General features: G+C 44.1%; 1 protein-coding gene across 1 annotated transcript in view; it reads left to right on the top strand.

The window, feature by feature from the left end:
* The window catches only part of ST6GAL2 (ST6 beta-galactoside alpha-2,6-sialyltransferase 2), a 207,100-nt gene extending 196,714 nt beyond the window's left edge, over window positions 1-10,386 (top strand). Inside the window, exon 6 of the mRNA XM_033947763.1 lies at window positions 9,418-10,386. Coding sequence (XP_033803654.1) covers window positions 9,418-9,671 — 254 coding nt within the window. The 3' untranslated portion in view covers window positions 9,672-10,386. The remainder of the gene's footprint in view (window positions 1-9,417) is intronic.
* Window positions 10,387-13,369: the final 2,983 nt, after the last annotated feature.

The raw sequence follows: 13,369 nt of genomic DNA, 5'->3' as shown, positions 1-13,369 counted from the left end.
CCTGCCACGTATACATTCTAAGCAAGGACAAGGGTTGCACCTTGAGCAGAAGGCTGAGGCATTCCCCCCTCCCCGACTCTTGCCACTTATTAACCTGACACAGGTTTATCCCTATCTTATCTCTTATCTTGTTTAAGCATCCCTTATATGGACAACAATCAGACTTTGCCTGAGCAAGGCTAATTAAGAGAGCTTAAGAAGCATGCATTATAACCTTTGGACTGTCACATGCCATATTAAGATTTGAGATATATCAGAAATGTACACATTGGGAATCACTTTATTGTAACTGTTATTATGTATTCATATGTCACATGAGATAGTAGCTTTGAGATGCACATGATATAGATAAACAATGTATTGCCTTGGTTTAATCCTCACTGTAAATGCATTATCAAATTATAACCTTGTAGAGCATTAACTAAGTAATTAATGGAGATATGATTCTCAATAAAAAGAGGGAGAGACTATTCATTTGGAGCGCCTCCTCCCAATTCTAAGATTGCATGTGTGTTTCTTTTGTGGCATTCCTACAGCTGGGTATATACATGCCTATTCAGTTAAGTATAAGCATGTAAGGCCAGATATAGAACTAGAGAGATGCTGGCCACCAGTGACCATAACATGGTATGGTTTAACTTTAAGAAAGGCTTCCCTAGATCACAAACAAAAACAAGGGTACTCAATTTCAGGGGCACTGACTTCGCACGCATGGGAGATTTCGTCTACCAGACGCTGCAGGTTCAAGAAGTAACTGATAATGTGGAAGCTATGTGGACAACCTTGAAATCGATCCTTCATGAGGCAACTATCCGCTACATAAAATCGGTATCCAAACAACAAAGAAAAAGGAAACCCCAATGGTTCACAGATGAGGTATCATACCTCGTCAAGGAGAAGAAAAGAGCATTTCTATCATACAAACGCATGGGGGAAAAAGAAGCAAACATTGAATACAGGACAAAGTCTGCAGTGGTCAAAACAGCAGTCAGGGAGGCCAAACTTCGTATGGAAGAAACTCTAGCGAAGAACATCAAGAAAGGGGACAAATCCTTCTTCAGATACATTAGCGATAGGAAAAAGAACACAAACGGGATAGTACGCCTTAGAACGCCAGACGGGAATTATGTGGAAACTGACTCCGATAAAGCCAAACTACTGAATGATTACTTCTGTTCAGTCTTTACCTGCGAGGCACCAGGGCACGGGCCTCGGCTGGATGCAAAACAAAGCATGGATGACCCATTTCAGAAGTTTGAGTTCACACCAGCTGATGTTTACCAAGAACTGTCAAGACTCAAGGTGAACAAAGCCATGGGACCGGACAATCTGCACCCAAGAGTGCTCAGAGAGCTGTGCGACGTTTTGGCGGAACCGTTAGCCATGCTCTTCAATCTCTCCCTAAGTACGGGGAGAGTCCCCCTGGACTGGAAAACTGCCAATGTTGTTCCTCTGCACAAAAAGGGTTGCAGAGCGGAGGCTGCGAATTACAGACCAGTAAGTCTCACATCAATAGTGTGTAAACTCATGGAAACTCTACTTAAAGGGAAATTAGACACGATATTGGATGAGGGGAATCTGAGGGATCCCTGTCAACATGGATTCACTAGGGGCAGGTCATGCCAATCCAATCTTATCAGCTTCTTTGACTGGATGACAGGAAAGCTAGACTCGGGAGAGTCTCTGGACATAGTGTACTTGGATTTCAGTAAAGCGTTTGACAGTGTCCCACACCGTAGACTATTAAACAAGATGAAATTGATGGGGTTAGGTAAGAAACTAACAGCATGGGTCAATGATTGGCTGAGTGGAAGACTTCAGAGGGTGATGGTCAATGGCACCCTCTCTGAGACATTGGAGGTGACTAGCGGAGTGCCGCAGGGCTCAGTCCTGGGACCATCCCTTTTTAACATATTCATAAGGGACTTGACCCGAGGGCTTCAGGGAAAAGTAGCGCTGTTTGCCGACGACGCCAAAGTGTGTAATATAGTAGGTGAAAGCGATCTCACGGATGGTATGGCGCAGGATCTGATCAAGTTGGAAAACTGGTCCTCAACATGGCAGCTGGGCTTCAACGCAAAGAAGTGTAAGGTGATGCATCTCAGCAGCAGAAATCCATGCAGAACATACACCTTGAATGGAGAAACACTAGCTACGACCTCAGAAAAACGGGACTTGGGAGTAATCATCAGTGCAGACATGAAGGCTGCCAAACAAGTAGAGAAGGCCTCATCCAAGGCAAGGCGGATGATGGGATGTATCAATAGAAGCTTCGTCAGCTGTAAACCTGAAGTCATAATGCCACTGTACAGAGCCATGGTAAGACCTCATCTGGAGTACTGTGTGCAATTCTGGAGGCCACATTACCGTAAAGATGTACTTCGAGCTGAGTCAGTCCAGCGAATGGCCACTAGGATGGTCTCCGGACTCAAGGGTCTCTCATACGAGGAAAGACTGGGCAAGTTGCAGCTCTACTCTCTAGAGGAGCACAGGGAGAGGGGTGACATGATTGAGACATTTAAGTACGTCACGGGTCGTGTCGAGGTGGAAAATGACATATTCTTTCCTAAGGGACCTTCAGTCACAAGGGGGCACCCGCTCAAACTCAGAGGAGGGAGATTTGGTGGTGACACCAGGAAGTATTTCTTTACAGAAAGGGTGGTGGATCACTGGAACAAACTACCGGTGCAGGTGATCAAGGCCACTAGCGTGCTCGACTTTAAGAATAAATGGGACATCCACGTGGGATCTCTACGTGGGTCGAGCAGCACTCTGACTTAATGGGGTGGGACAGTAGAGTGGGCAGACTTGATGGGCTATAGCCCTTTTCTGCCGTCATCTTTCTATGTTTCTATGTTTCTAAATGTTTTCACCCAAATGCCAAAGATACACATGAAGATCCTGATTTTAAATATCATGCCTAAAAAAAAATCAGTTCTGACTAGTGTGGTGCTAAGCGCGATTCTATAAAAGTTATGCACAACTTGTAGAATCACGCATAGCACCGGTTATACATCATAACTTCTAGGGGTATCCATTTAGGCTAAGGAAAACCTGACGTAAATGCCAGTGCCTAGGTTGTGTGCACATGGGCACATAAGCTAATAACTTGTGAACAATTTAAAAGAACCTAACCACATCTCCTTCCCAGATTTGCTCACTTGAACTGACGCATAACATTTTGGGCAGAGATTCCGGAACTTGGAAACGTAGTAAATGGCTGTGTAGCTGTTGAACTCTCTTCCCTGGGCACCATTTACTGGTTCACAGCTTTACAATTTTTCTCCTTTTAAGACAGAAAATCTGAAAACCTTCAACTCATGGCTTCCGTTAAACAATATAAGCCTGAAACTGCTGGAAAATTTGCTGGGAAGTCTAAAAGAAGACCCACCCACCTCTGTCAAGACTCCTCTGCCTGTAGATGCATTAGATATAATTGAATTATTGGAGGAGCTGAGAAACATCAGACTAGCTCTGAAGGAGGTGACAGAACAGATGGCTGGGATGAAGGAAGAAATGGCAAATATGAGTAGCAGTTTGTGCGTGTGTATGTAATCTCGTGAACTCTCACGATGTTATTATATTACTATGAAATTCAGCACCTCTTCTGGCGATGACTGCTTGGTGTAAGATGGCGGTTGTGTCCAGTGCTAGAGGTGAGAGCTGAAGGCAGTTGCGGACACGACCACCGGACACTTAAGGCACAAGTTTTCCAGGCAGAAGTTGGATAGTGATTCTCCCCTCTATAAAAATGCCTAGAGGACTATACCAAAATCTTTTCTCTTGGAGTTGATACTTTAGATTAAAATCTAAATCACAATTTTGCCTGAGGTAAAACTCTTTATAGTTTATAAATCTTTCCTTAATTGCTTCTGATAATTTCAGCTATACACAGCTGAAAGCAGTGCAACATGTAGAAAGTGAAAAACTACCTAAACTTCACTTTCTGCTTAAGGAAAGATTTATAAACTATGGGGCTCATAATCAAAACAAAAAAACATCTAAAAAGTGGCCTAAATGGCTACCTGGACGATCAAAAAGCCTGATCGTCCAAGTACCCATAACCAAAGCTGGTTTTAGACGTATCTAATACCAGCTTAGGCCTTTCCCCTGCCTCTAAATGCATAGAGTGAAAAGAGGCGTTTTGAGAGGAGGGGAAAGGGTGGGAGGTGGGACGATCTACACTTAGTTGTACAGCAGGTATAACTAGGACCATACATCCTGTTTTCAACGGGACAGTCCCGTTATGGGACCGACCATCCCGTTGTCCCGACCCACCGCTTTGGGACGCCGAAATGTCCCGTTTTCAGGGACAGCGTCCTGAAGTTGTGCGCAGGGACAATGGACCGGCGATCGCTTCCCCTCCTGCGTTAAAGCCTGCCTCCCTCCTTCCCTCCCTACAGCTCCAAAATGGTCAGGGGGGGCCTGCCAGGTCCGAAATCACTCTCCCTATTATCAGGGCCGGCATTAGGGGATGGCAAGGGGGCCCTGCGATCTAGGCAGCTCACTTAGCTGCCATCAGCCCTGCCTTCGGCTGCGCCAGTAATGCTAAACTGCACGGTAAAACCAAAGAGAGAAGCCACGGGACTTTCCCACTTGCCTGCATTGCTCGAAGTTCTGCCTCTCTTGATCCCGCCCCCCTCTGAAGTGACTTACTGTTTTTGAGGGGCGGATCGAGAGCGGCAGAACTTTGAGCAATGCAGGCAAGTGGGAAAGTCCCGTGGCTTCTCTCTTTGGTTTTACCGTGCAGTTTAGCATTACCGGCGCAGCCGAAGGCAGGGTTGATGGCAGCTAAGAATCGCCTCCAGTCTCGCAGCAGCACTAGAACACTTGCCTCTAAATTAAGCTAAGGGCTGATTCCCTGTGGGTAAAGAGGGGAAGTACTGGAATGGGATTGTGGGAAGATGGTGGGTTGGCTGGCTCAGGAAAGGGGGAGAAAGCTGCTAAATCAGATAAGTAAGGAAAAAAGGAACACAGGAAGATGCTGGACATGAAGATTGTAGGGTGAAGGAAAAAAACCAGACATGAGGAGTAGGAAGGCAGGTGGGAGATTCTGGACACAAAAGGAGAGAGAAGGAAAAGGGAGAAGAACGAGAGATGCCAAGTCCATGGGAGGGAGGGAAAGGAAAAGAGATAGCAGACCATGGAGGGGGAGGGATAGATGCCAGAGCATGGGGGGAGAGAGAGGAAACAAATGCAAGGCCAGAGGGAAAGGAGGGAGATAGATGCCAGGGCATGGGGGAGGGGAGGGAAGGAGATAGAGACGTCAGACCATGGGGTGGAGTGGGAAGGAAGGAAGGAAAGGAGAAGAGAGAGATTCCAGAGCATAGGGAGACAGAAAAATGGAGAGAGGGGAAGCTGAAATGAATCATGTACAAAGGAGACAGTTTATGGAAGGAGCATAGAAAGAGGGAAGATACCATATGGAAGAGAGAGGGCGGGCACTGGATGGAAAGGGCAGATAATGGAAGGGGCGAGACAGAGGATGAACAGTAGATGGAAGGTGTAGAGAGAGGGGGACAGACACTGAATGGAAGTGTGGATGAGATAAGGGACAGACGCTGAATGGAAGTGTAGGGGAGAGGAGGGACAGACGCTGAATGGAAGTGTGGGGGAAAGGAGGGACAGACGCGGAATGGAAGTGTGGGGAGAGGAGGGACAGACACTGAATGGAAGTGTGGGGGAGAGGGGGCAGACTGAATGGAAGTGGGGGAGAGGGGGAGCAGACACTGGAAGGAAGTGGGGAAAAAGAAAAAAGGGCACATGCTGGATTGAGGGAAGAGGATAGAGTTAGATACTGGAAGGGGTGAGGGAAAGGTGGCAAGCTATAGGTAGACACAATGAAAGAGGGAAATTGAGGACTGAATAGTAAGAAAAAATTTAGACATAGGCAGAAAATAAATTGAGATGGAAGAACAGGAGGAAGGGCGCAGAAAGAGAGATGCCTGAGCATGGGGGAAGGGGAGGAGACAGATACCAGATCTGAGAGGAGAAAAGGAGGAGAGAGATAAGTAAAATCTGCTGGGAAGGAAGGAGGGAGGGAGGAAGGTGAGAAAGAGGCAGAGAAAGTGGGGGGGGGGGGTTGTAAGCAGATTAGAAAGACTAGAGAGAGGAAGGCCTGGACCACAGGGAAAGACAGGAAGCAGGTGCAGGACTATGGGAAGTTCAGACAGAGGGGGAGAGACCCTGGGGAAGAACAGGGAGATTTAAGATCATAACAGAGGCGGGGGAGAGAGGGAGACCTGGAATAAAGGTACAAATGAGAACTGACACTGGATCTGGGGAGGGTAAGAGGGAAAAGAGAGAGAAACCTGGACCCAAAGGGGATGGGGCTGGATTGTGAAAGAAATGTTGGATGCGAAAGAAAGAAAGATTGGTTGCACAGTCAGAAGGAAGTGCAACCAGAGACTCATGAAATCACCAGACAACAAAGGTAGGAAAAATGATTTTATTTTAAATTTAGTGATCAAAATGTGTCCGGTTTGAGAATTTATATCTGCTGTCTATATTTTGCACTATATTTGTCTGTTTTTCTATAGTTAATGAGGTGACATTGCATATTTAAAATTCATATGCCTCGACATCGTTGAAAAAAATTTGAAACTCATAAATGATAATTAACATTTTCTCTGCGTAGTGTGCTTTGTGGGTTTTTTTAAAATTTTATGTTTACCATTATGAATTAATAAGATATTGTGTGTACATGAAAAATGAATGGAAGAAATTGGGGGCGGAGCTAGGGCGGGATTGGGGGTAGGGCTAGGGAAGGAATGGGGCGGAGCTAGGGTAGGATTGGGGGCGGGTCTGAATATTAATAGATATCCCGTTTTGATGAAAAAAATAAATGGTCACGTTAGGTATAACCAAAGATTTAGGCAGGTTGCCTAGTCAGCATTTATACGTTTTGACTTAGACCAAGTCAAAACAGGTATAAGTGCCGAAAAAGGGGCCGCTGAGTTGATCGTGCTGCCGTGATGAGCTCACTGGCCCCGGCAACCTGCCTACCACCACTACCAATGATCGCGGCAGAAGAGATGGCTCATCTCCCCTGCCACGATAACGGCACTTGGGATCGCCATCTCTCCTGCCGCGATCCACCCCTCCACCCGATCGGATTGGGCAGGAGGGAGCCCAAGCCCTCCTGCCCCAGAGAAACCCCCTATCCCCGACCCCCACTAAGATACGGGCAGGAGGGATCCCAGGCCCTCCTGCCCTCACCGCACCCCCATCCCATGATTGCCCCACGAACCCCTGATCAGGCCCCCACCCGCCGACCCCGCGACCCACCATCCATTGCATAGCGGTTCTTAGGACTTGATTGGCACATGAGCCCAACCCAGCCTATGTGCCTAAGGCCCCGCCCACAACAGGGGCCTAAGGCTACTGGGCCGATTCCGGTTGGCCCAGGTGCCTCAGGCCCCACCTGTGGGTGGGGTTTGAGGCCCTGGCCCAATCAGGCCCTAAGGCCTGCCATTTGACAGATGGCGGGCCTTTTGGATGGACGGGCTTGGGACATGTCCGTCCAGCCAACTGTTTTTAAGGTATGGGGGGGTGTTGAGGGTGGGGTTGTGTTGAGGGGTCGGTGGGGGAGGTTGTGGGGTCGGCAGGTGGGGGGCCGATCGGGGGTTCGACCATGAGAGGGGGTTGCGCCAAGGGCAGGAGGGCCTGGGATCGCTCCTGCCCATATCTTGGGAGTGGGGGATAGGGGGTTTCGCTGGGGTAGGAAGGTTTGGGCTCCCTCCTGCCCAGATCGAGTCGGGGGGGGGGGGTCGCTGGGGCAGGAGTGCTTGGACTCCCTCCTGCCCAGATTGAGTCGGCGGGTGGGTAGTCGCCAGGGCAGGAGGGCTTGGGTTCCCTTCTGCCCGATCTGATCATCTCTCCTGCCGCGATCATTACTGGGGAAAGGTGGATTCTGTAACCGATGTTCTTTTTGACAGATACCGGTTACAGAATTCAGCTTTTAGGCAAAGGACTGATTCCTCCTTCGCCTAAAAGCTTTTGTTGGTCGTTTGGTACTTAGGCTTTTTTGGGGGTTGATTATAGTAGATCTAGTAGTGGTCTAGGCGTTTAAACAACTGAATGTAGAGGCAGGCCATTTGGATGTTTTTTTGAGAATGGACATTTTCCCTGCTTCTACTTTCAATGTTTAGGGCCTTAGGGCAAAAGGGGACTTAGACATTTTTTTTATTATTATGCCCCTCCACGAGTTTTACTTCATGCAAATTTGTCATTTCTTTAATAAGACATTAACTATTTTTTCTGCGGCCCTCCAAGTACCTACAAATCCAAAATGTAGCCCTGCAAAGGGTTTGAATTTGAGACCGCTGTTCTAGATGAAATACTTGCACATGATTCTGTGCCTCTCGCTGCTCAACCACTGGTACAATGAAACTGGGAAATCTACAGTGACAGGAAAGATAAAGCATTCACACTTCCACTGGTTTGGCCATCTCTGCATCACGACTACAAAGGCATTACTCAAATGGATCAGCCACCTGGATGGAAGATTGTAAAAAGTGCTTCAAGAAAGAATGGACTGAAGCAAAATAGCTCTCCACCTTTGCATAGATGACTTTACTGGAGCTGCTGCAGCATTTGAGGGACTGCTTTAGCTAGACTAGAGCACTGACTTGTCTTGATAACAATTTCCTTTTGTATTATGACCACTGGTTCTTCTATGTACTTCTTTTTTTTTTATTTTCTGTTTGAAATATAAATGTCAAAACTTTACTATAAAAATACTTATTCATGATTTAAATTTTTCAGTGTTATTTCTGTTTATCCAATAGCATCTCTCTGAATCTACCTCTAAGAATGAAATAAACATATCAATGAGAGAAGAAAAATCCTAAGGATATAGGCGGATTTTACAAAGGTGGGCAGCTTGGCAGCTCGCCTTTGTAAAAGGACCCATTAGATATTTAGCTGACAGTTGAGTTATTTAAAGTATATATGTTAATTTAGTGCCAATTTGCGTAGGTCCCCTTTTATCAAGCTGCACTAGAAGTTTTTAGCGTGAGCTGGTGTGATAATTGCTCCAATACTCATAGAATTCCGATGAGCATCGGAGCATTTACCTCACTGGCCCACAAAAAACCTCTAGTGCAGCAAGGCTAGGGCTAGGACAAAGGAGGCTCATTGCTTTTGCTTTTACATTTTCATTGCTATGCACAGAAAGGTTCTACAGAGAAAGCTTATGCAAATCCCTGCTAGAACTTTATCCCCAGAAAAATGTTCAAAGCCAAAGTTAACCCATATGTTCCCTTCAAGAGCTGGTGCAGAATCTGCAGTGATATATGAAAATCTCCCCACTTTTAATCATCAGGCAGCATGACAGAATAATAAAATACTACTTAGGGTCAGAGTACAAAATAGCAAACAATGCTAAATATCTTTCATGTGTTCATTGTCTTTCAGGGATCCTCATTATGATGTCAATGTGCAACAAAGTGAACGTTTATGAATATATCCCCTCAGTGAGGCAAACAGACCTGTGTCATTATCATGAGTTATACTATGATGCAGCTTGTACTTTGGGAGCTTATCATCCACTGCTATATGAGAAGCTGCTGGTGCAGAGGATGAACCAAGGGTTGGAGGAGGAACTACACCAAAAGGGGAAAGTGATTTTGCCAGGATTTAGCTCTATATACTGTCCTGGGCAGAAGTAAATTTTGCATAGGTAAAATTGAATTGTGCAAAAGCAATGTGCAATAAGGTACTACTGCTGTACTATAAATGAAAAAGAAATACTTGAAGACATCTTTGAGACCAACTTAGTCTTGAGTCTTTAAATTGTAATTAAGTAGTTGGCATGAAAAAAATTATTATTTTCCTAAGCCATTTGAATATTTATTACTGATTTGCATATAGATGAACAGTTGAGCTTATGGATGGTACATATGTTGTGTATTTAGGTTGAAAGTAAAATGGTAAATTTTATTTCTGTCATTGAAGATTTCAGTATTATCCTCTCTCACATTTGCCACCTTACAAGTTTATGATCAAAAAATTATTTTCTAGTTAATTCTTGGAATTTTAAATTTTGTGTGATGTATTTATAGGAACCTTTACAGGAATCAAACCAGCAGCGCAGGTTTGATTTTAGGCTGAGAGGGAACATATATCAGTTGAACATTATTATACAATAAATTTATTCTCGCTGATTATAGAAATGTATTGGTCAGTATTCAGCTGGTGATGGCAAGCATTTTTTGTAAGCTCTGATTGCTGCTGACAAAAATTGATCCTGATATTCAATGCCAGGCCCTGTCTCGGCACCAACATTGACTATTTGGATTTATGGTGGCACCTAGAAATTATAAGAACATAAGATTTGCCGCTGCTGGGTCAGACCAGTGGTCTATCGTGCCCAGCAGTCCGCTCACGCGTTAGCTCTTAGGTCAAAGACCAGTGCCCTATTTGATTCTAGCCTTACCTGCGTATGTTCTGTTCCAGCAGGAACTTATCCAACCTTGTCTTGAATCCGTGAAGGGTGCTTTCCCCTCTAACAGCCTCCGGAAGAGCATTTCAGATTTCTACCACTCTCTGGGTGAAGAAGAACTTCCTTACGTTTGTACGGAATCTATTCCCTTTTAACTTTAGCGAGTGCCCTCTCATTCTCTTCACCTTGGAGAGGGTGAACAATTTCTCTTTCTCTACTAAGTCAATTCACTTCAATATCTTGAATGTTTTGATCATGTCCCCTCCCAGTCTCCTCTTCTCAAGGGAGAAGAGGCCCAGTTTCTCTAGCCTCTCATTGTACGGCAACACCTCCAGTCTCTTAACCATTTTTGCTGCTCTTCTCTGGACCCTTTCGAGTAGTACTATGTTCTTTTTCATGTACGGCAACCAGTGTTGGACACAGTATTCCAGGTGAGGGCGTACCATGGCCCGGTACAACAGCATGATAACCTTTTCAGATCTGTTTGTGATCCCCTTCTTAATCATTCCTAGCATTCTGTTACACAAGTGCAGAAGATATTCAGTGTCATACCTGCATCCCTAACCAAGTAAAATTAGTACTGCCTTTGCTGCGGTCCAGGTTTTGTTGTTAGGGATGCAGGCATTGGTATTAAATATCACTGGTGTCTGTATATCTCCTGATTCTGCCCTAACGCCCCAACACTGCCCTGATTCTACTTGGGTGGTTAGAGCCAAAATTCAGCAGACCTGCCCCGTTCAGTGCCACTGAATATCAGAAGCCAGAGAGCTCTTCATGGATTAAGCAAGTAAGAGCCTCGACTTCCAGCTTACACAATGCTGATATCGACCCCATAGAAAATGGTGACAGGTAAAGACCATATGCATATCTCAGGGCTTCCCAAATGTGGTTGCACATGCATTTAGGGGTCATGATCCAACCCAAAGGTATATAGATGCATTATTCTGACACACCTTGGCAGGGTTACAGGCTTTGCTGTGGCTGCAACTAATGAGGTCAAAGCCTGAAAAAGTTTGGTAAGATCTGGCCTATCCAGTCTGTTCATTTATACTATCTTCTAACTCTGTGATCCCTTTCTGTCCCTTAATAATAATAATAACTTTATTTTTCTATACCAGGGGTGTCAAAGTCCCTCCTCGAGGGCCGCAATCCAGTCGGCTTTTCAGAATTTTCCCAATGAATATGCATGAGATCTATTAGCATACAATGAAAGCAGTGCATGCAAATAGATCTCATGTATATTCATTGGGGAAATCCTGAAAACCCAACATGATTGCAGCCCTCAAGGAGGGACTTTGACACCCCTGTTCTATACTGCCATTACCAGAAGTTCTAGGCGGTTTACATGAAGAGAAACTGGACAATCAGCGAAGTACAATCATACAATAAATATACTAGTTACAGTCTTAAAAACTCCTAAGTTAGGTAATGAATTTGTCAAACAAAGTGGACTTAACTAATTTTCGAAAAGAACAATAAGACATAGCTTGATGGATACATTCACCTAATCAAGACTGCAGTTTGCCTGCTTGAAACACAAGTGTCCTGTCTAGAAAAGTCTTATATTGACAAGCATTTACCTTGGAATAGGCAAATAAATGAAATCTTCTAGTTTCCCTTAACGTCCTATATAATAATAATAATAATAATAATAATAATATTTCTTGTTCTACTTGTTTAAGATACCATCTTCAACACCACCTCCACTAGGCGCCTGTTGAACAAATCTACACAACATCCATAAAATATTTCATTGTTACTTCTAAGTCCCTATAGAGATTAGGGAAAGTTTTTCCATAATTCAGGTTTTCTGGTTATGTGTTTTGTTAACCTATCATCAAAAATACAGAAAAGCCCATAAACCAGTGGTTCCCAAACCTGATCCTGGAGGTACTCCAGCCAGTCAGGTTTTTAGGTTATCTACAATGAGAGAGATTTGCATGGAGTAGAGGTAGTGCATACAAATCTCACATGAATATTCATTGTGGCTGAGATGCCTCCAGAACCAGGTTTAGAAACCACTGCCACGAACAAATTACTTGCACAAGCAACCCCCGCCCCTAAAAAAAAAAGTTATATAATAAAATAGCAATAGACCTCAGTGGGCAAGAGTCCACCTTATGTGATCACTCAATTTATCTGTGGCATATTCTGTTGGCTTTATTTAACTCTTTATCAATCCTTGGTCTGAGAAACCTCCTTTTTTTTAAATAAATCTTTATTCATTTTAAAACATACACAAAGTGCATATAAAAAATACAACAGTTGGTACAATAAAACAACACTTATAACTACCAAATAATAATAGAAATATCTAATTTTTGCAAAAATCCTATATAACAGAAAAAACCAAGTTTGTCTCATAGATGCTGACACTGTACATCACATCTTCCACGACCAAATCCGTGGCCATTGAGTAGCAGAAATCTTTTACTTTGTCTCAATGCTCCAAATATCCCTTAGGCTCGTTTTTGGTTTCTTATTCAAATATTCCAATATTAATTTATACCACTTGGTGGCCTGATGCCCTAGGAAATCTGTCTGGAAACAAAAGCCCCCAAGCTATACTGATTATTTAAATTTTGCCAATCAGGGAACCCTTTCTGAATGGCCTGCTTCAGCTGCAACCATTTATATGCTTGAGACTTTGTAATATCGAATGATTGTTGCAGTTGTGAAAAATCAAGCAGTTTTCCATTTGATAATACATCATCCTACCTGCAGCCAATGTTTCCAGAGAATCTTAGGCTCGCCAATTTGAATTTTGGAGTTCAACCATAAGGATTAACATGTGGATTGTTGTACTGGTACAGATGTTAAATTATTGATGAACTTTAAGGTTTTCCATGTGGCAAAAAGAATGCTATTGTCCTTAAAAATTCTGGGTAACTTGATACTCAACATATGACATAATCATAATGGGTT

Source organism: Geotrypetes seraphini, chromosome 6, assembly GCF_902459505.1.
Source record: "Geotrypetes seraphini chromosome 6, aGeoSer1.1, whole genome shotgun sequence".
In the NCBI taxonomy this organism is placed as follows: Eukaryota; Metazoa; Chordata; class Amphibia; order Gymnophiona; family Dermophiidae; genus Geotrypetes; species Geotrypetes seraphini.
The sequence above is the reverse complement of the archived record's forward strand: the minus strand, read 5'-3'. Positions and strand labels throughout refer to the sequence as shown.